Source organism: Stegodyphus dumicola, chromosome 6 (genome assembly GCF_044657685.1).
Source record: "Stegodyphus dumicola isolate Sdum_Otavi_A_Nest chromosome 6, ASM4465768v1".
NCBI classification, from domain to species: domain Eukaryota; kingdom Metazoa; phylum Arthropoda; class Arachnida; order Araneae; family Eresidae; genus Stegodyphus; species Stegodyphus dumicola.
In genome coordinates, this window is record NC_140773.1 from 46,147,306 (window position 1) to 46,169,439 (window position 22,134).

The window sequence follows — 22,134 nt, forward strand, 5'->3', positions numbered from 1 at the left end:
ATGCGACAATCCATACGCCGTCTGGAACTGCTGTTGGTAGTCTTTCTTTCAAACATCTATTGCAAATAGTTTAATCGTTAAATGCGTTTTAGTTACCTGTCATTCATGTCTTCCTTACGTGTGAGCACTTAACACTCGCCATTTCCGCACACATATTCCATTGCAAAATCTCTTACTTTGGTCCCGTGTACATATCTCAAAGTTTCCCAGAAACGCGTATACATTGAATGGAGCAGCCAGCCCGCCTGCCCACGAAGTGAACCTATGACATAAAATTGGCTGTCTCAGGTTGAAGCCACAGAGCCCGAATAAAGAAAAAACATTTCCCCCAAACAATTTAGATTCACCCTGCATATACTATATCTGATATACAGTATATCGCATAGGATTTATACAAAAACCGAATATTTTGAAAAACCGGCTTTCGAATTCAGTACTTCCAAAAATTCGGTTTTAACCGGTTTTCGAATTTTTGGCGAAAAATATGGAAAAATATTTTATTTAATTTATATAAATAACAAAAAACGAAATCAATATCAAAATCAAAATATGAGAAAATAAGGATTACATATACATATTACTTACACAAAATAACGAAATCAATATCAAAGTCATATAAAAAAAGAATTAAGGATTAAACATATACACATTGCTCACACAAAATAACCAAAACTCGAACAAAAATTTCACATAATATTTATATTATTTTCACTAATTTTAATTTCTGACTGACTGACTGACTGATAACTTATAGCCAGAATACCACTGAGATCAGTAGTTTATTTCTCTCAAGAAAATAGATTTTTAAAAAACATAAAATATCCACAGAACGGTGGTTAAGTAGCGTTCTTATTTTGGACACAATATTGCCTGAAACTGAAAATACTCGTTCACTAGTTACTGAGCTTGATTTTTATAGTTTTCAGGGCATCAAATAACAGATCTAAGTTTTTAGTTCTTTTATTCCGTTGCTTCAAATATTGAAAATTCAGCTCTCAGTGTCGTTGGATTTGTAAGTTTTTTTTTTTCAGGGTCTTCAAGAAACTTATGAATTGATTTTTCCATGGCTTTTTTTTTAAAAAGCATTACTTTGATGAGTAGTTTAGGTTCTTCGATTTGCTCTTAATAAAAATCGGTTTCCACATAAGAATTTGGAAATATTCTAGACGAAATCTTTCCAGATAACTTGATAATTTCGGTTTTTGAAAGCACACTAGATTTCTTCGCTGAAATAGAAATGTTTTGTGGATTTTGCAAATACAGCAAAAGAATTACTAATTCTATAAGGTACTTCTCCCGTCTTGTTATCATGCCTTCGTAGTGTAGTCGGCGTGTATTCGAGAGGTCCGTAGTTCGAGTCCCGGCGAGGGCATTGCTTATTTTTCATCCGTTCTGATTCAAAAGTACCTAATGTCTCTACAGTGGCGCCCGAACTAAAAGCGTGGTGGATGATGATTCTCCACCACCAGGATTTGGAGATTGGTTCCCGTAACACCCAGTCGCCCTTTAAAAGGACGAGTATATAAGGTATTTCGCCCGCCTTTTTAGCATGCTTTCGTAGTGCGCCGAGTGTAGTGGTCAGCACGCTCGGCGTGTATTCGAGAAGTCCGTGGTTCAAATCCTGGCGATGGCATTGCTCATTTTTCATCTCTCCAGATTCAAAAGTACCTAATGTCTCTACAGTTCTACTTGTCTTTTTACTTGAATTCGTTCTTCCAAAGCATGTAATAATTTGAAACTTACTTCAGTGTTTAAATTTTTTAGTTCATTTAACAGAAATTCAACTATACCTTCACTTGTTAGAAAATTAGCATCCCGTCGCCCTAAGCCTTCAGTTGCTAGATGAATCGGTTCCAAGACGTCGGAAGTTCTAAAAGTTTATGATATTGAGTTTCATTCCACATATAAGAAGAACCAAAATCATTCAGTGCTAAAACAACACATTCTTTTACTGCCAGAAATCTTCCAATCATGTCATCCATACTATTCCACCTTGTTTTGAAGTCAAGAATTAAATTTAATCCTTTCCTTTTTTGATATAATTTTGAAGAATGGTGTTTCTTACTCGAGATTTTCTAAAGAACTTACAAATTTTTCGAGTTTGTGGAACTGATTGTAATTGTCAGACAAAATAGGAATAGAATGGCCTCGGATACAAACATAATAAAGAGAATCTTCATAATCGGTTATATTCGTATTCGTCTTCATCTTCCGATTCCTCACTTGAAACATTTATTTCGCTTCAGCTTCAACCATTTCTCTATGTTTTATAACATATCAGTAACTGCTAAGTGGATAGCGTGTGAATAGCATAGTTGATTAATTATAGATGATAATTTGCCAATTTTTTTCACAACAGCAGCACCATCATTTGTTGCTGCAACTATGTCAGTTTCTAAATTCAAGTTGAAATTTTGCTGCCAGTTGCATAGAGTGAACAGCAAATGAAATAAGTTGAAAATAAATTTTTACATAATAATATAAATTTTTTAAACCGGTGAATTAAGAAAACCACTTTTCGAATGTGACAAATTTACTTTTCAAATCCTAATATCGCAAAACGGGCTTTCGAAAAATGAAAAATTCAATTTAAGTATAGAATAGACCTACTGGAACGGGGAATATAGAACTGTTCCACCTTTCTGATTCACGTTAATACGTTGAATTATAAATGCATGCTACGTTGCAAAATTTATGGTTTAACATTTTCTTCTTCGTCATTCTGTCTTGGTGTGGTAGAAATAGATTTATTGAAAGTGGCGGCAAAATTGATATCTAGATCAGTGGTTCTCAACCTTTTGACTAACGTGTACCATCTAAACAAAAATTGAAAACCTTTAGTATCACCGTTACAGAGTACTACTACCACCACCACTCTTGAACAAAGCTCAGATCGCACAAATTTACGCGTGTTAGACAAAAGACTCAATCAGGATATTGGGTTTTAATTTTTGAATTCAATAATTAAAAATATTTTGCTTCTTTGAGTACCACCTATTCTTCTATTGCATACCACCAGTGGTACGCATACCACCGATTGAGACCCCCTGAACTAGATCACTGAACATCTTATGTGTACTCATAATAAGCCTAATATCTCCGAAAAATAGTTCGAATGCAAAAGCATATAGTTAAAAATGTAAAACATGTTCATTAGAAATACAAATATCTTTAAATAGATAGAATTCTCAACCCTATAAACTTAAATAAATAAAAAATAAAATAAAATAAAAGATTTTAAGTGCATTTTTTTACGATTGAAATGAAGATCACGTATACAGCAATTTATGTGAGATCTGTATAGTTTATTAAACAAATTTAATTAAACCATTTTTCTTTTTAAACACAATCAAATTTACGTTAATTCACAGCAGGGCAAAATGAACCAGAGAGAAGAACTACCTGACACAGACCGCCAAACAGCCTATACATGGTAATAATGTCCTGTTCCCAAATTTTATCTAAAACAAACACCTAGCGGGGCAAGCCAGGTCAGACTTGTAGTACCATTGCAAGTGCCTGCCTCGCCTGAATGGACCTACCCGATTAGCCGCGTAAGCAGAGCAGTCAACTCACGCTTTGCTGCCCCTTTGCCTAGTCAAGGGAAGACCCACGAAGAGGACAGCAGGATACGGCCGAACATTTCTCAATAAGAAATAGTTCCTTAATGTCTGAATGAACCCTCAAATTACTGTCATTTAGAAGAGTGATCTCAAATGGAGCAGCCCGAAACACCTTTACGTGGCATGCGAAAAATTTCTTGCAAGTTAATTAACATTATTATGACTTTAATTATTATGGAGAAATTTCAAGAAAAAGTTTAAGATTTTTATGATGTTGAGTCAAATTTTACATTATTTTCATTGGCATTAAATACAAACTTGAGTTTCAGAAACGAATCTGAATCTCAGTAGCAATGGGACAAACTTATTCAGAGATTTTAGGTACAGATTTGATTAACCATTGTTTGTACTAGTAAGAAGGCAAGTACCCTCAGTTACACATTTTTAAATAAGAATCATCTCTTTGTTTAGAAATACATTTATATGCAAAACCGTTTCCCCCCAGCTGAAAATTAATAAGCCTAAAATGGAGTTTAGGAATACATTTATATGCAAAACAGTTTCCACCCCAGATGAAAATTAATAAGCCTCAAATGGAATCAGACTAATTGATGATCATCTGCAATTGGTGGTAATAGGTTGTTATTATTTATTCACAAGTTTTGTCCCATTTAGAAAATTTTCATAAGTTATTTATTTTTAAGTTAAAATAGTTATTTAGTGGTTAATTCAAAATATTAGAATTATTTGAAATAAATATCATTCTGAAAATTTACTTTTTAAATATGAGTACCTTTGAATTGCGAAGTGTAATAGAAATTTCTTGCAGTTAACAACCTCTATTTTTCAGACAGAAAATAAACTGCAATTTTTTCCCTTGCGTGATTATTACTGCTGTTTATGTATGATAAAATGAATATTCAGCAAATAAACTTAAAACTCTAGTTTTAGAAATTGGTTATGTTAAAAAAATCCTTTTATGTTGGTGAAAAAAAAATTCAGTCCATCAGCTGATTTTTGATCGCGCATCAGGCTTGCATGGAATTTTAGTTTGGTTTAGACACATTTTCGGATAGCGATCAAAAGTTTGGCTTTGTGAGTATGAAAAGTTCAACTGCATATTAACGCGACTTCTGTATTTTATGTATACTGTCTTCCAAAATTTAAGCATGTGACTGCAAAATCAACAAAAATGGAAAACTAAAGTTTTGAATAACACCAAACTGCACATGAAGCAGCAAATGCATTTATGCATCACACAAAATAAATATTATGTACAGAGACGAAATTGTAAATCATATGATGACATGGATAAACAGATTTGGATCATTAAAAAATTGATGTTTAAAGCTAAAAACAAACTTTATTTTCTTTCCACCATCGACAGAACAGCTGGCCCACTGGTTTAGGTGCTTTTCATCCTGTTGGATTCCGCCAATGAAATAATACATTAAAAATTAAAATAAAATCTGCAGCTTAGTACTGTGTCCTTCGGGAATTGACTACGCTAAGTGAGGAGCACTGAAAGAAGAACCAGAACATGTAAAGAAAGTGCATGGTGGGGACTGTTGAGACTAAGGGGGAAAAAGTTGATGGTCACTTATCTTGAACACTGCAAAGTTGCTGCTGCTTGCAGGGCATGGAGGTAAGAAAGGAAGGAGTGGCCAACCGGCACTAGAAGTGAAGCACTGCTTCGAAATTTCGGTCACCAGATGGGGTCACCAGAAGATTTGCACATGCCGGAAATGAAAAATGTGAAATATGTATGGGTATTTATGCATGTGCTTGCAAAACGCATGTATCTGCCTTTAACAAAATACATAAATATTCATTAAATTATTTGTAAATGCATTTGAAATGAAGAATTTATTCATTTATAAACAACTGTGAAGAAATCTAATTATTAAATGTATCTAATTTATAATGATTATAAATGTTATCTAAATATATAATAACCTTAATATTGAATTGTAAACATAAATTGAAATCCTGTTGACAAATACGTTATAAAACTATTTAAGCAAGAATTATTCGAACTGGAAAGTCCTCCACGAACTTTTGTACCTTAACCGAATAAAATCGAATTACCTTAAATTTTTTTTATAATGTAATTAACGAAAACTTGTGAAAATATTTCATTCAAATTAAACCATTCTGAGAAAACTGTTCTGCGAAAAGTATAGCATTTAATTCCATTCAGAATGAAATGTTGTTTAAAAGTATGTTGTTTTCATATACTTAGAAGTCTGAAGTGTTGTAGAAAAAGAAAATATATACATTTATATGCATATTTACGACGTAATTACAAAATATTTACATCCGATCGCGTCAAAACGCATTGAACTTAATGGTAAATGACCCAATGTTTTGGTCACCACGTAGGGATCGTCAGTGCTTCAGAGCAGGTTACGGGAGAAACCTGTTTAGGGCTACTCCATCTTACTTCCTACCTCCATGTTGCAGGGAGAGGGAATGGGAAAAGTGGACGGAGCATCAGAACTTCGTCAGTGACTTTTACAGGTATTGCTCCGCCGCACTACTGTACCCGCTGGGCGTTCGGTTGGTCCGCATCAGATGCCAGCCTAACAGGACACTTACATGGAAACTTTACATTAATTCTAAATTTACGTATTGTATATACAATTACAAAAACACGGTATATAATTATTACAAAGAAATTAATCGATTAACAAAAATTGGATTATAGCAGATAAATATAACATAATTACTTCGAACATACATAATAAAAACATTCATTGTACATTGTACTTCACACAACCAATACATTTACATTAGTATATCTAATTACATCGAATTACATTAAACATCCTTTTAAGAAACTAATTAGTGAAGAATTTTGTTTTGTGCATCTCCTAGTAGACTGTCGTATTCCTAAGGTAATCTAAGGTATCTTATTATTTCCTATCTTATTATTATCCTAAGGTATCTTATTATTTCCTTTCATTTTTTATCATGTTACACACAATGGCATCATTACTGAAGTCTTACATTATTTCTGCAAATTAATGTATCATAATTACAGAAAATATACATTAGAAAAATCATATAATACTTATATTTACATTAATATGTCTAATTACGTTATATATTAAATTATTTTGTTTAATTAATGATTTAATTATTGTAAGATTTTACCTCATCTCCTAATACAGTACAAATTCTTGATGTAATTATTCTGTAAAAACAATTCATATCATATTTAGTCTGTTTCAGGCATTTGCAATATTTCTGAAATCTTGCATTATTTTTTTAAGTTCTGGAATAAGTGGTATTTATACAGACGTGATAGCCATCTTGACATAGGTCTTCTCTTTTGTATCAGAAATGTTTCTTCATAATCAAGGAAATCTTTTGTTGTAATTGAGGGATCGTTAGTAAGCATTTAATGTACTTAGGCGTAATTTGTGACCTTTCTTTGCAGTGTAGCTCTTTTGTGAACTGGCACTTGAAGATATAGTACTGTGGGTAGCCATTTTCCCCACATGAGCACTTGTCTGAATCTCTCAGATTTCGTGCAAAGTAGTATGTGGGGAAAGGACCATGTCCAGATAAAAAGATGTTGATAAAGAAATTACATTCAGATTAGATCATATGTGGGTTTTTTTGTAGACTTCAGCATTTTGCTATTCAGCTTGCCATTTCTTTAATGTAATTTTTTTCAAAATACGTTTCGCGTACGATTTTGGGAATGGGACATTGAAGGCAGAGATGGGTCTTGAGCTGCATTCTTAGAAAGCGCATCTGCCCTTTCATTTTGGACTTTTCCTACATGCGCTTTTACCCATTTTATTTTTATAGACGTCCTGTTGTGCTGTGATTTTAAATCGTAGATATCTTGTACTACACATAATTAGTTTTTTTGCATCATCAACAGCTTTAACTGCCGCTTGGTTTTCACTGTAGTGGTAACGCATGTTAAATGCCTTTGATGAGCCCATAGAATAGCATGCTTTATGGCTGAAAGCTCAGCTTGGAAAACGCTGTTGTTGTTTCTTAGATGTCCCTTCCCTTCTGTTGTTTCTTGTTCTGAGAGGAGTGTTAAGAACGCGCATTTTAATTCTTCGTTTATCTTTGACCCATCTGTGTACACTATTGGAAATGTAGATACAATGATGGTTTCTTCTTTTGTAGATATGAGTTTTGCATATACTGCAGGGTGTCTTATGTAAGGATTTAGAGGCTGTTCGAAATCAAGGGGGCACAGGTCTTGATCTTCTATGTTTTTCGAGGTGGAATAACGTGGCAAAGTCTGCATCTTCTTTTGCTTTCAGATGGAGGGGTGGGATGCCTGTTAATACACAGAGTACTGCCGTTGAGGTAGTTCTGTATGCTTTTGCTATTTGTAAGAGGAAGGGGCGTTGAATCGAAGCTAAGAGTGTTTTTTCTCACTGTCATGGGGTGAGTCCATGCTGATGCCCCCATAGAGGATTATTTTTTCGATCACGGTTTTATAAAGAATGTTTTGCATCCTCGACTTGAGGTCTCACGCTGTGCCTTGCATCCTTGCGAGGGCTCTAGAAATAGTCTGGGTCTTCTTCCGAATGTCCATCAGGTGTGGGATCCAAGAAAACTTTTGGTCAATTTTCATTCCAAGAAATTTTATTTCTTTTAAGATCTTGATTCTTGTATTATTCATTTTAATGCAAGGAAGCCTTTGTAGCGATTTGCACGGTTTTGGAAATAAAATAATTTCCGATTTGGTCTCTGAAGTTATTAGTTTTTGATTGACGGTGAAAGAATATAAAGTGGAGAGAATCTCATTACTATTCTTTTTAGGCTGTCTCTTGAATGCCCATTTGTTACAAATGACACATCGTCGGCAAAGACGACGAATTTTGTATGGTCCGGCCATTTGTAGAAGGTGATATAATTGAAGGTGACGTTTCACAGGTCTGCACTTAGACAAGAGCCCTGTGGACGCCCCCCTTATTATTCTTCTTTCTACTATGCAGTTGTTGCTGATGATTATCGTTGCTCCATTTGTTAGGAAACTATTTATTAGCTTGAATATGTTTTGAGGGCATTTACTGTGGCGCTAGGCTTCAAGGATACCAGGCCACCACACGGAGTCAAACGCATTTTTGAGATCCATGCAGAGTACTGCTGTATGGAGAGCTTAAGATTTATTCCTATGGGATTTGCTGTTGAAGTTCAATATATTTTTTAGTTACTTTTCACTATTATGATATATGTTAGGCATACAAATATAATAGAGTATAGATATACATATAGATGTAAAGATAAAATCTGAACAAATACTTATACATTATAAATCATGAAACAAAACAAATTACAAAGTAGGTTAATAAAACTGTGCATTTATACACGTTGGGTTTATATCGTGCAAAAACTAACAGCAAGTTATACTGGCAATATTGCAGACTCTTATATCCATATTATGCACTAATAGTAATTACAAATACATTAAATGAGTGCTGAACTCCAAGAATTGCATTAACATAGAAAATGTCATGTTAGGTTGTAGAGACATTAGTTGTTGACATTATTTGTTCTGGAAGCAGGCAAGAGAGATTGAAAAATTAGCAACGCCTTCTCCGGGAATCAAACCGCGGACCCCTGGAATACGCGACCAGCGTGCAGACCACCACACCACGAAGGCATGCTAAGAAAGGCGGGAGAAATACCTTATATACTCCCCCTTTTAAAGGGCGACTTGCATCTTTGCGAAGGCCGTTTTAGGGGACACAATCGCCAAATCCTGGGTGAGGAGAATCGTCATCAAACACCCTTTTATTTCGGGCGCCACTGTAGAGACATTAGGTATTTTTTGGAAGCCGGCAAGAGAGACTGAAAACTTAGCAACGCCTTCGCCGGGAATCGAAACGCGGACCTCTGGAATACGCACCCAGTGTGCAGACCCCCACACCACGAAGGAATGCCAAGAAGGCTGGAGAAATACCTTGTAAGGTACTAAGTGAATTAAAAAATACGATAAAATATGAGCGCGGACTGATTTCCGTAACATACATTATTAAGCATAATACCTGTTTGTATATACTTAAGGTACAGTGCTCCTTGGTAAGGTAAAAAAATTAAAAAAAATATGTACATATTGTGCTCAGTGCAAACGTTTAGTACAAATAGTACTAAGTAAGGTACTACATCCTTAGTATAAAACTAAATAATTAGACACAGATAATAACTGCGAGTAAATATTCACAACAATACAAGCTCGATTAATAATTTTTAATAATATCCAACATATAGCATCTTTTTTTGCTCTTTACCTTTTGTTTAATAAATAAGCTTTACAAATAAGTGAAATTTGTTTTGCTTCTAACTCTTCCTTTGCCTGATTTTGCATTATCCTTAATTTATGGACATGAGTGTAAATAATTGCATATAAATAACTCAAATGTAACAATTAGACTAAGAATATGAACAAATCAAATTTTAGAAATATAAATAAACTCGATTTTTAAAAATGTAATGGCAGCGCTTGATGTGTTAATGCATGTTTTTAAGTACTTCGCATGAATTTGCTTAATTTAATTCTTAAATCATCTCATTCCTGAATATTTGACATGTTTCTTGCTTTCTGTCATGAATTATTAACTTCACTTAAGCCTGCTTCCAAAGGTAAGAAAGGAGAAAAGTCAATAATGTTGGTTCGGGTAACTATTATTCTGAGATATTCCTCTCGTACGACTTTTAAATTTTTAAATCTAACGTACACAAGTGTTTCGAATCAGATTTGCTCTTGAACATCCTCTTTGAGTGCAGTCAACACTTCTTGCATCATAATTAAGATCAAATACATCGTAGTTCTGTGAGTCATACTGGTAAGTTCAAATTTTCAGTATCTTGGAAGCAAACATTAAAATCCTTTTTTTTTTTTTTTTTTAATTTTACAAGTGGCTTATATAAAACAATATATATTCTAATCTGAGGAAGTTTTGCGTTCTCCGCACTTCTTTGTTTGTGTTTTCGTGTGCTCTTGTTTTTTTCTATTGCACTTTTTGCATGAAATATGTGCATATTTAAAAATATTATCGATTATTAAATTGTATTGAATATTTTTTTACTCATCGTTATTTTATGTGATTTCTTCCTTATTTTATGGTCTAACTCTCCATCAATAAATAATTCATGATCGGTTTTACAGTATTAATAATTTTTTTGTAATCAATAGAATCTGCATTTTGCAGATCAATTAACTACCCGTACATATTCAGCTATGGACCCCTTTTGATCATCGTAGACGCCTTTAAAATTTCATTGACCTCCAGGGTGTTGATAATGATTCCTTTGGGAACCCCTATTGTAGTCCACTGACGACAGGCCACTGATCATTATGCATTTCATATTTTACAGTTAGCTTATGATACTTCTTAAGTTTTTTTTATTTTTGTAGGCGTAAAATTTGCAATTCGCAATGCATATATGTAATGCATTATTTTAAAAACTTAAGTAACGCAAGTAATTTAAATATAATTAAAAACCCTAAGTATTATAATAGAAACTAAATGCTTAAATTTTTTGCATTAATAAAATTATTATCCACGTTTTTTAACAATATATTTCATATTAAATGTAAGTTATTTTTTGTTTCTTTCAGAATCCTCAAAATATTGTTGTCGAAGAAACAACGTATAATAAAAAACCTAGGACTGCTTTCACTAGTCATAAATACATATTTCCAACTCATGCTATATTTGGGACGTGGTCAGCAACTGTGAAATTTGAGAATGAGGTACGAGATATTTTTCTATGAATTGTAATTTTAATTCTTAATCTTTCCAAATTGCATATATTGAATGGATTCCGTTTGTGCTTATTTAACAATACATTTATTTACCTGTCCCTCAGAAATTTATCATACTTTTGTATTGTAATTTCGTTCTTTTGTTTTATAAGACTAGCCACTTACGTGGACAGCTAACTGAAATAGTTATTACAAATATATATATAATTATAAGTAAGGTTGTAAGAACAAACGAAAAAAGACCAATATTGGTCAAAATTTTGCACATTGTGCTGCAAAATTAAAGAAAATTAGAAGATAAATTTTAGTAAGCACGCCAAAAAGTTACCGAAAACTGTGGTTCCGTGAAAACTCCAACATAAGCATATTTGGTTGCTATGAAATGTGTGAAAGAGGAGAAAAAATATTTGAATATTTACAAGTTAAATTAATAAAAAAGCTATATGCTAAACAAATTAGGTAATTTTTAACACAGTAAAAAAAAACAAATCAGTTGAACGAGGTAGAATAAAGATAGTAGGCTAAATGCTAAACGAAAAAAGTAGATTATAAAACACAGTAAAATACTAATCAACTGATCAAGGTAAAATAAAAAAAAATATATTAAAATTAAGAAGCGGTAAATGGTTAATTAGCCCAATTCGAAGTTCATTTTGGCTTTTCAAGGGAAATTTTTTAAAAATGAACTTCGAACCAAGCCAACTCCATTACGCGTTTCGCCGGAACAGACAATTGAAACTTTGTACGACAAATTTTTAATGAATTAAATAAACTATGTCAAAAAACGTTAGTCTCAATTCTCTGTTCCAATTTCTCGACGCGTCCGCATATATTAAAACAGTAAGGTGTAAAAAATGGAAAGGCAATTCCGATGTACAGAAAAAATAAATAAATAAATAGCGGTATGCTATTAGTCAAAATATACAAGAACTTATGGGTTGGACCTGCGAGCTTAAAGAATTAAAACTTGCAAAGGAACCGTAAATTATATTTAAATCCAAAAGGAAAAAATAACAAATAAGACGACAAGCAGCATGGATCTTGCCAAGACCTAGAAAAACTTTTAGAGAAAAAATTATAAAAATCAGACCTGGAACAAAGCCGTCTTCTTTGGTGACGTGGAAACTCGAAAAGCGCTTGCAAACCCCCAAGCGCTTCCATTGCCCTCCAACTTGTCGGATGACGTAGAAAGGGGGAAAAACAATGTCACTGGGCAATAGCCAATGCCAAGTGACTGTCCGTTGGCGGCAACCTGACTCATAGCAAAAGGGGGGTGAAAGGCGTTGAAAAATGTGGAAAAAGATCAAAATGGCGTCTTGTCATAGTAGTTTGAGGAAAATGGACTGGGTAAAAGTGAAAATGGCTAATTCAGCAAAAAAATACCTAAAATGGCTTCTTAAATAAGAGAAATAATGAAAAAAATAGTAATTTGTTAATTAAAGTCGTAATTCTTCAAGCTAGAAGGCTTTCAAGCTGCCAGAAACGAAAACCGCCCGTTAGTTAAGAACAGAATAGAATTGGCCATCAAAGTATTTTTAAAAGCTATTTAAAAATAGTATTAAAAGTATTGTGTCAAATTTTAAGAGGAAAAAAGACGTTGTGACAAGAATTATCTGTACATTTATACATTAGATCTTCAGAATCAGCCATCCACTTTATACCGTTCCATTGGGCTTTAAGTATAAAATTTCATTATCTAACTCAAAAAATCTAAAAATTGGTAATGCTAATGCCAGCTTTTTTTAAAGTATTTTAAATTATTTTTTGAGGAATGAGGTTATTTTTCAAAATTGTCACGAAGTATAATATTTCTTCTTCAAGGTGTTTTGCTGTATTGCAGATTCTTTTAATTCTAAGCAGCTGTGAGTAAATTGCGTTGAGGATGACTCTTTTAGAAATATTGGAATTCCAGTTGGTTAATTTAAGTGTTGAAAAGTTGAATTCTCTTCTTTTGTCATAGACTTTTAAAAAATTGTAATCTATAATATGCAAATCAAGGTAGACTATATTATGTTGCACGGTATTTGTAGTATTAAGTTTTAGGCATGAAGGGTAGATATTAGCATTTTCTATCTTGTTGAAATTGTTGAAGGCTATTACATCATCAATATATCGAAAGATGTGTTCGTAAAATTTATGATCTTCCTTAATGAGTGAACGTATAAAAGTTAATTCTTTTGTAAAAAGGAATAATTTGCAGACAGAACTTGAAAGATTAGCTATCATTGGAATTCCCTGTATTTGTTTTAAGATGTTGTTGTTAAATTGAATAAAATTATTGAAAAGTACGCATGAAAGAAAAAGTTGCCATTTTTCAGTATTCATTATTGTAGAAATTTGTGGAAATAATTCAGGAAGAGCAAGTAAACTTTTATGAATTTCTTCAAGTGTTAAAGTAGTATAGAGGTTTTCAAACTCGTAGCATTGGATATGTTCTATTTTAAGTGTATTTAAAGTATTTAGAACTTGTTCGTTACTTGAAATCATCCAGTTGCAATGTAGATCTTTAAAATCATAACTATTAATAAGGCCATGTATTAAACTAGTTTTTGCGCAAAGAGATAATCTATTTCTTTAAGATAACTTTTGGCACTATTGGCAATGAACCTAAATTTGATCGGAGTCTTGTGAAATTTTGGTAGTGCATATAGATTTGCCAATCTGTTATTATATTTCCCGGGGAAGGATTTTAAGTTTTTTATGTAGTGCATTAAATTTATTGAGAAGAATCTTAGTGCTGGTAGTAATCTTTTGGTAGGTGCAAGTGTTATTCAATTCATTATTAGAAAGTCGAAATAAAACTTTTTTCAAATAACACTAAAATTGTTGCTAGCTTTGTCAATCTTTGTGGTGATAAAGTTATCTTGCTGTTTCTGAATAAGAATTTCTAGATGCTTTTTATTGTGTAAATAATTGAAATTGGGTAACTTAAAAAGCATAACCTGAAATTCTTTAATTAGTGCAGCTTTCCATTCAAGAAAAGTAGTAGTAGGTAAATTGGATTTATTACTAGCTAAAATGATAAATTTATCAAGATCATTATTGAATTGTTTAAGGCTAAAGTGCTTATTAATACTGAAAGTATGACGAAATTTAGTGCCAAGTTGCATAAGGTCTCGCAATTGTCTATCTTCAATGATATTGAAATCTCCAGTAACAATATGTTGGTGATAAGGATCTACATATTTATTGTAGATAGGAAGTTGGCAATGACATATACTATCTCCTTTAATATTGTGGTGGTTGATAACAAGCTGACCTAAGGTCTTTTCAAATTTAAAACAGGGCTTAATTTGAAGTTGTTGGTCAGGTAGCAAGTGTTGATATTTTTTAAATATGCTTGGAAATTTTAACTGATTGTAAGAAGGGTGCTTGAGTTGTATTGTACAAAAAATTTTTTTCTGAAAAAAATTACTATTCTTTAGTTTAAAATTGCAAAAGTCTATTATCAGATCTTTGACTATTTGGAAACATTGAGATTGTTGATCAAGTATTTTAATAAGATTCCATAAGGTAATATTCTTAAAGGTATGAAGAAGTTTTATAGAATTTTTTGCGAACGCTTTATTTTCTAGGAAGGAATTTAGATTTTTAATAATTAATTTCAGATCTTGTGTTGAAAGAAAATTTTTGTTATTAGAATTACCTCCTCATGATCCTCTGGTAATAATATTGCTAAAAAATCTGAATTGTCCATACATAGAAACTTCTGAATGCTTATTGGTGGTATTACTTAAATAGGCATTAAGTCCGTAAGGATAAAGTGACCTTTTTTGAAGTATGTAAATGGATTCCTTAAACAGTCTTAATTTAAGTGTCCGGTACAACATCTAGCACACTAATTTCAATGTTATCAAAATTATGTATATGAAAATGCTCAAGAATAGCAGTACGTTGCCTATCTTTTGTGAGATTTGTGTTGTTATTTTTAAAATTTTTTATATGAGATCTATGGTTATTAATTCTGAGGTTGAGAGGGTTTTTGTTTGACCTATATATGCGACGGAACATTCTTTACATGTTATTTGGTAGATATATATATGAGGGGGGGGATCGCTCAGAAGCCAATGTGGTTAAGCTCATTTTTTGACATTTTCTCGTTTGTATAAATTTAAATGGAATAAGCTTCTGAATATGCTGCATAATAATTTCAGAAGCCATAGTGAATAAGTCCACTTTTTATCAATATTATTTTTACATAAACTTTGAAATAAAAACTTACGTCTTCTTCTCCTTTTGGTGTGCACTAATGAGAGATCTTGTATTACTTCATCGTAACCAGAGAGGTGGTTGAATGTCGTCTGTGTGTTGTTCTTATTTCAATAAATTTTTCAGAGTTCACATACTGTATTATTACTAGGATATAACACAGCCCGCAGTAGGCATTCACATTTGGACGGAAGCCAACACTGAACAATGGTTAGTGATACATAAACGTTGACATATTAAGTGTTGATGCTTCAAGCATTAGCGTCTGTTACAAAGAGTTGCATGATTCAACTCCTGTGATACTAGAAATTCGTTTGGAGCAACAACGCGACTTATAGTAACTCATTAATTCAGAACATGCTAGCCTGCGATGAGCACTTGCTCATCAGATGTTTCAAATTTACAACCATTGTATAATATGTAATACTAGTAAAGAAGATTGTCAAAAAATATTGAGTGACGCGTTAAAATTTAATGTTAAGACATGAATTTCAAAATTACCGCAGGCTGAAAGAGAAAATTATTAAAATACTTACGATACTTGGACACAAAACTAAAATTAAACAATTAATTATAATTATAAAATTAAGAATAAAATATTAGAGTCATTAATTTTCATATTGACAACGTGGCAACGGTGAAAGTTTGCTGACAGAGCCTTTAAGTACACGATTCATAGCTTTCATGTCTGGAACTCGCACTTTTCCATCAACTCCTGGATTGAGTTTAATCACTCTACCTGAGCGCAAACTTAAAGCTGGTAAATTACCATCTTCCACAAGTACCAAGAAATTTGGTTTGTCTTTTTGCCATTTTGGACGTCCTTGCAAATGAGACGAAAGTTGTGAATCAGTTTCCAACGTTCAACAGGCATTACCTTATCATTGATCACATTTGGTTCAGGAATGGTTGTGAGTGCAGTCCCAATAAAGATGTGACTAGGCGTCAAAGGAATTAAGTCATTGGGATCAGTAGAGATTGTCACTATAGATCTGGAAATCAAGCAAGCTTAAACTTGAGTTATCAAAGTGAGAAATTCTTCAGACGTGAGCAGGTGGGCTCCAGTTGTTCGTTTTAAGTGATTTTTCGTTTTCTAAATACCATCCTCCCATAGGTACCCGAAATGGGGAGCAGAGAGAGCACTGAATTTCCAAACAATGCTTTCTTGTGCTGATTGGTTTTGTAACTTTTCAGATGATGAAGTTGATTGAATAACCCCTTTTGATTCACAATCTGCACCAAAAAAGCTAGTCTCTTGATCAGAAAATATCTCCTGCGGTTTGCCAGACGGGCATGAACATTTTTAATGATACTAAAAAGGCTTCTCAAAAGAGATCACTCACAGCCTCCAAGTGTACTGCTTTAGTGGCGAAACATATGAACAGACATGCATAGCACTTGGTCGGCTCACTCCTCTTCCCTTTGTAGGATTTCAAAAGGAATGACCCAGCATAATCAAGGCCTACTTTGGAAAAAAAAAACTCTGTTTGGCACAACTCGAGATGCTGGAAGATCGGCCTTTATTTGAGATGCAGTATTTGTACGATTTTTGAAGCATTTTAGGCGTTTCTAATAACTTTGCGTACTTCGTCGCTATAGTTAATTATCCAATATTTATGTCGGATAGTTGAGATTGTAAGAGATGTTCTATTATGAAGATGAACTTCATGAAAATGCCTAGCTGTTAATTCAGTGACATAGCGTTCCTTAGGAAAAATTACCTGATGCTTTTGATTTTCAGGTATGTTTGCGTTTCCTAGCCTATTTCCAACGCAAAGAATATTTTCGTTATCCACAAAAAAATTCAAGGAGATAATTCTGATGTTGCAACTGATATTTTCCTCTACTGTTAATGCCAGGATTTCGACTTTAAATTCACTTTTCTGGACTAAGCGCACAATAGTATCTAAAGCTCTATTAAGTTCAGGATTTCTTAAAACTCCTTCAAATTTTAATGTTGAAAAATTGGTATTTTCATAAATCTAAGACACCATGTCATTACACGTTTGAGTTTATTCCAAGAAACCTATGATTACTGAAGTCACCACGAAACCAAAATTTATCGTCCATGTGATCTATCAACCTTGCACTTCATGATACAACGTCTGCAGGATTTTCAATTCCTTTGAAAAATTGCCATTGAGAAGGGGAGATTAAATTCTGCATATCTCTAACACGATATTTTTTTTTACGAGAGGCTTCCAATTATTGGCAGAGCTATTTATCCAGTGAAGCACTATTTGAGAGTAACTAAAGCAATTAATATTGCGTTCATTGATATTAAAGAGTGTTTTCAGATAATCAGCTATTCTTGCAGCAATAGTAGCTGTCATCAACTCCAAGAGAGGAAGCGCAAGCTTCTTTCGAGGAGCTACTCTGCTTTAGATGTCTCCTTGTCCTTGCAAAGTATGTCTTCTTTAGATAGTATAGATATACTCTGCTTTAGATAGTGTAAAGTCGTGTGAGTTTGAAGGTAGGCTATACTACTGTATCCTTTGATACTGGCGTCGGGGAACACAATTAGGATTATATATTCTGCATTTATTGCTGAAATACTCGAGAAGTATCTTCTAGGACTATTAATCTTAAAGAGTTCCTCGATTTCAGAATACCATGTCAAGAATTTCCTTCTTAGCTCATCAAATACCTCGAAATTCCGATCATAACCATATTCCCACAGTTCTTGTATCATAAACATAATTTCATACGTAGGAATTAATCCAATTGGGTCATAAAATTTGGCTGCAGTTTGTAAAATGAGTTTGCTATTTTCTGTTCATTAAATGATTCCCTGAATTGTGTTACATCTAAACTTAAATTGTTTTGATCTGCATCCCACTTCAAGCCTAGAACTTTTGAAAAGTTTTTATTTAAACTATGTTCCTCAATATCTATTCCGTTTTAAATCCACTATTAATTAAAAATTCCAGAATTGCTGTTCATTTTACGAAGATGCACCTTTCAGAATGTCCACCGCAGTTCTCGACAAATAAAAGACTATCATCGTTTTCTGTCCCAACAGAAGACCATCTGCATATAGAAAAATATATAACAATTCTGCCTCATCATAATGTTCCCCTTTATATTTTTTATATACCTGGAGATACAGAATCGTACCAACCAATCTCAGTGACTTCCATTATAGTCAAGACATTTCTTTATATACCTGGAGATACAGAATCGTACCAACCAATCTCACTGACTTCCATAATAGTCAAGACATTTGAAAGAATGATAACTGCAAGAGTAAGGTTTTATCTGTAATCAAACGAGATTTTGGCAGAAGAACAGACTGGTTTCCGAAAAGACATGTCAACTACTAATTTAGTTTTGAAATTGGCTCACAAAATTAAAACCGGTTTCAATTCAAGGAGAAGCTCTTTGGCTGTCTTTGTTGATTTCCAGGAAGCCTACTACACAATAACCAGATGGAGCAGGAATCAAATTATAAACGAAGTAAATTAGGTCTACTTCAAGAAGCAGTTAGCAGCTTTACACTCTTTAACATTTATATAAATAATGCGGTAACCAAGTTAAAAAGCGTTAAAGGTATTAATGCTTGTATGTTCGGCAGACAATGTTATTATTTGGATAGAAGCAGAAAATTCCAGAAAATACGATGACCAAAGGAAAAAAACTTGAATTTATAATGAATAATGCACTTGAAGTCCTGCAGACCTGGTCCAAAGAAAACAATATGATTATAAATAAAACCAAAACAATTTACCAGTTCTTCTCTCTGAGACACAGACTTTGAATTAAAAATAGACAACGCTTCCCTTCAAAAAAGCATTAGTACCACATATCTAGGTGTAGTGCTGGACAACAAATTAAACTTTACTTATCATGCGAATGCTGTTATAGAAAAAGTAGAGAAAAGATCCTCAAATTTGAAAAGACTGGCCGGTACCAAATGGGGAAGCTCACAGACTACCCTAAATAAAATTTACAACACTTACATTAAACTTATTTTCAAATATGGAAGTGAGGTGTTAATCTCTACCACACAAGGGAAAACTAACTCTTTGGAAAGAGCCCAAAGCAAAGCTGTTCGAATTACCACAGGGGCGGTGAAGACTACCCTGATTACAGCTATACAAAGCTATACTTCCAACCCACCAATTGCTACTGAAATCAAGAAACAAACAATTTGTACATTTGTTAAAATGAAATCATCGCATAGAGCGTATTGGATGAACGAATGCAAACCAAGTACTATGAAGACCCAAATGTCTCCCTTAGAGGCTTGTGAGAAATTATTACAGGAAAAAGATGAAAACAAACCAATGAATTGTAACAAGGTCTTAGCTAATCCCCTTAAATATACTGATATCAAATACCAGCTAGATATATATGACTTGGTAAAGAAAAACACATTTTGTATGTTATATGAACAATACTCTGAATCTGAATGGACCAGAGCAAGGTTTCTTAAACTGTGGGTCGCGACACTCAAGGGGGTCGCGGGACCTGCAGCAGGGGGTCGCCAAAAATCATAGCAGTTTTGGTATTTCTTTAACTTATTATAATAATTTTACAATTACCAAATATTTTTACACTATGTCTCTGAAAATAGATAAAGAAAAGACAATACAAACAGAGGAAAAAAAACGAAAGCGTTTCGACACATTCTATTTATAATATAAACGTTCATTTTTCTTGCTTTGCACGTGACGCTGTAATTTCGTCTGTTACTTATTTAAAATTTTTACGTTATTTAAGAGGCGTCCCAAGATTCACTGTCAGACGCAAGAGTTGCAGATGGAACGAAGTTGCCTGCGCGCGCTAAGAAGACGCATATTGTTGCGTGCGTACGGGTTGGTAATAGATTGAATGCACAAGTCCCATAAAACGTTAACAAAAGTTATTTTTATCACAAGAAATAACACAAAATGCTGGAATTTTTTCCTCAGAGATATTCTCACAATATCACAATATCGTGCAACATAATCAGTAGCTGTCTTTTAAACCACTAAAAACGTTAGAATACAACGCAATCCACAGCGCAGAGAAAGCTAATCCGATGAACAAAATTAGAGCAGCTACGTAAAGAACAACAACTGAGCTGAAATGTTCTCTCGCTGGCTTTTACAGCTTATAGAATCGGCCACGCGAGACAGTTCCAGCAATTTCTGGAAAGCAAAAAGAGTATAATTACGGTTACAGCTAACGTAGTATAGAATTACATTTATTCAAAATTAAATATAAGTTACAGAGATAAACTTTTATTCAATGTTAAACGCACGTGCTCTTATATTTTTAATTTTCCAGTGTGGCTTTCTATTAAAATATGTCTTGTACTGCATTGCACGGGGAAATAAAACAATTTTAATTATAATTCTACTAAAAATAGCTAACTAAATACAAAATCCGTAAAACTGCCCCCTTCCCAAGAACTGTAAATCCCGGGCAGTACAATCCCTGGACAGGAAGCCAAACTTACAACTAAGGCATCAATCTAATAACAAACATTACATTACAATAACAAACAAAAAAATAATACTTGAAATAGGTAACATAAAACAAATCAAATACTATATAAATTTAGAAACAAAAAAGGACCATGGTCTTAAACTAGTTACATTATATACACTATATACTATGGCCACAGTAAAGAGCCAGCCTGTCGTAATGAACGACTTTAGAGTTTGATGACTTACGGATCCGAACTACGACGTAGTGCAGCCTGTTTAGGACTGTGTAAAGACCATCCCGAGGTCACTGCAGTTTACATCAGAATCCTTTTCGTCGAATCGGATTCCACAAGCATATCTTATCTCCTCCGTTGAATCGATGTCCAGCAGCTGTCGTATCGTACCGGGTCTTCATCTTTTCCGTCGCCAAGTTGACTAGCTCTCATGAAAAACTGCACCACTACAAAACAGGCATGGATATCTTGGATGTATTTCTCAGGCGATGAAGAGGCATAGAGAGGACGACCAAACAAGAGGTCATAAGGCAGACGAAGGTCACGACCGAAGAGCATCTGAGATGGAGAACAGCCAGTAGTCTCGTTCGACCCTAGTATGATCTCGGCATCCTTCTGAGCAGGGTCTTTCAGGCAAGGCGTTGGCGTTTCCAGGTAGGATCCCTTCTGATGATGAATACTTATGTCCTCTGATACTGGAAGCAGTTTGTTGAAGTCCAAGGAAAAATTGTATTTCATAAAAAGTCCAATCCGAGTATGCAAGGATTTGTAATATCTGCCACATATGCCGTGTGGTGGTAGGCGGTACTTCCAAGCATGATGCTCACAAGTTCTCATCTATGTCGGTTAGAGTAACATAGGATGGCGTCCAAATGAGTTTATCTTGAAATTGTGGAGCTAAATCTTTCCGAATGATGGTAACATTAGCTCCTGTGTCAATGATCATATCGCATGGACCGCATGGACCTCCATTGATATGCCCATTGATGGATAGTCCATTACTGTTGCCACTCACTGCAGAAATCTTTAAAACAGAGTTTTTCACTATCGTTCAAACTCCGCTCCACGATATTGTCATTAATTTATTACTTGCGTCGTTGCTGGGTAATGGTCTTATTTTTCATGTCCTGGGATGTTCTACATGTCCTTCGTACGTGGCCTCTAGCTCCGCAATTCCAGCACTTTCG

At 33.8% G+C, this 22,134-nt stretch overlaps 1 protein-coding gene across 1 annotated transcript in view; it reads left to right on the forward strand.

Moving 5' to 3' along the window:
- Positions 1-22,134, forward strand: part of LOC118183538 (venom factor-like) — a 337,533-nt gene that overhangs the window by 46,389 nt on the left and 269,010 nt on the right. The window contains exon 5 of the mRNA XM_085818275.1: positions 11,164-11,298. Coding sequence (XP_085674401.1) covers positions 11,164-11,298 — 135 coding nt within the window. The remainder of the gene's footprint in view (positions 1-11,163; positions 11,299-22,134) is intronic.